This window comes from Octodon degus, unplaced genomic scaffold (genome assembly GCF_000260255.1).
Source record: "Octodon degus isolate 3935 unplaced genomic scaffold, OctDeg1.0 scaffold00226, whole genome shotgun sequence".
NCBI lineage: Eukaryota > Metazoa > Chordata > Mammalia > Rodentia > Octodontidae > Octodon > Octodon degus.
The window spans coordinates 2,261,296-2,262,817 of NW_004524802.1; the positions used below are offsets into that span (position 1 = coordinate 2,261,296).

A 1,522-nucleotide genomic window follows, 5' to 3' on the forward strand; every position below is an offset into this window, starting at 1 on the left:
CATCATTAAATAAAATAAAATAAAATAAATAGGGCCCAGGGAGATAGCTCAGTAGAATAAGCGCTTGCCTGGCAAGCACAGGGTCCTGAGTTCAATGCCTGGTACCCCTGATCCCCCCAAAAAAACTAACAAAATTGGAAATACATGTGCTTTTTGACCTAGCAATTCCACTTTTTGGATTCCATAAAAAAATTTATGTCAGCCGTACTGGTGCACTCCTAGAATCTCAGCACTCATGCGGCTGAGGCAGGAGGATCACCATGAGTTTGAAGCTACCCTGGTTACACAGTGAATGCAAGGCCAGCAAGAACTACATAGTAAGACCTTGTCTCAAAAAAACAAAGAACAAAGAACAACAAAAACCCCAAGTGCAATGAGCGTAAGAAGGGGCGGCAGCCTTCCCAGAAGGGCTGGTCTCTGGCCTTGGAATCCTTGTCCGGTGAGGAAGGGTACTCTAGGTGTCTGGGTGTAAGGAGACCGGGAACCAGCGCAGGCTGCAGGACCAAGGGCCCAGGTGTTGGATGGAAATACTCCTGTGGGCTGGGCACTAGGGAGATGAGCACAGTGACCCCAAGCTTCTGACCACCACAACAGACCTACAGTGAGCGCTGCGCACCCCACCCTGTGGCCTGCCTCTGGTTTCCTGCAGTCTCAGTTCAAACCGCCCTGCACGCCTTGTTCAGCAGCCCCCCTCTCCAGCAGAGGCTCTGGAGCCATCACCCATCACTAGGCAGCGCACCCTTTCGTTAAAGGCGGCTAGTCCTTCGCCCACATTTCCAGGGGCCTAACCTCTGGATCAGCCAGATGCAGGTCTGCTTTCCCTTCTGGCCTCGTGGCACATCAGAGGGAGCAGCTTATTAGCAGAATGGGCCCCAAAGGGACATTACTATGAGAGGAGGTAGTTTATACCGCTCAGCATTAGGCTGGCTGCAGAGGACAATCCTGTAATGCAGCCTCACTTAGCTTAGGTTTTCTATTTGAGGAGACTGTTATTGCTGAAATCTTTCTGAAGTCGCCACATCAACTGCAAGAAGACACGGCATTGGTACGGCACAGCTAAAGGTTCCCGAGTGTCACCACACCTGCAAGGCCTTGGGCAGAATTACTCAATCTCTCTGAGCTTTTCCCCACGTGGAATATACAGGCACAGAGACACTACTGACTGCTGTGAACTAAGAGCGCAGACTCAGTGGATGGCCAAGGCGCTCCGCAAACAGCAGCCACAGGACGACACCCTACAGACTTCTGACCAGCCCTGGCAGTGCACAGCCAATAGGCAAGGTACAGGCTCTGTGCAGGTGACTACTGATAGCTGACAAGGTGGCCTCACCTGAGGTGATGGCCCGAGCAAGTGCAGCACTGCGGCAGAATCACACTTGGCTTTCCAGGCTTTTATGCATGTATGTATGTATTTTTGTGGTACCAGGAATCAAACTCAGGACCTTGTGCTTTCCAGGTAAGCACTTATTCCACTGAGCTACCTCTCCAGCTCAGACTTTTACAAGTCTCTAGTGTTTTTTTT

The 1,522-nt window shown here is 51.0% G+C and overlaps 1 protein-coding gene across 6 annotated transcripts in view; it reads right to left on the minus strand.

Annotated features, from left to right (window-relative positions):
- Positions 1-1,522, minus strand: part of Znf839 (zinc finger protein 839) — a 17,756-nt gene that overhangs the window by 14,790 nt on the left and 1,444 nt on the right. For 5 of the 6 annotated variants that reach the window (XM_023705667.1, XM_023705665.1, XM_023705663.1 and 2 more), the window contains exons 2-3: positions 1,240-1,243; positions 387-397 (exon numbers count right to left, since the gene is read on the minus strand). The exons of the other annotated variant lie outside the window; for it this stretch is intronic. In XM_023705667.1, coding sequence (XP_023561435.1) covers positions 387-397; positions 1,240-1,243 — 15 coding nt within the window. The remainder of the gene's footprint in view (positions 1-386; positions 398-1,239; positions 1,244-1,522) is intronic. 6 annotated transcript variants of the gene reach the window in all.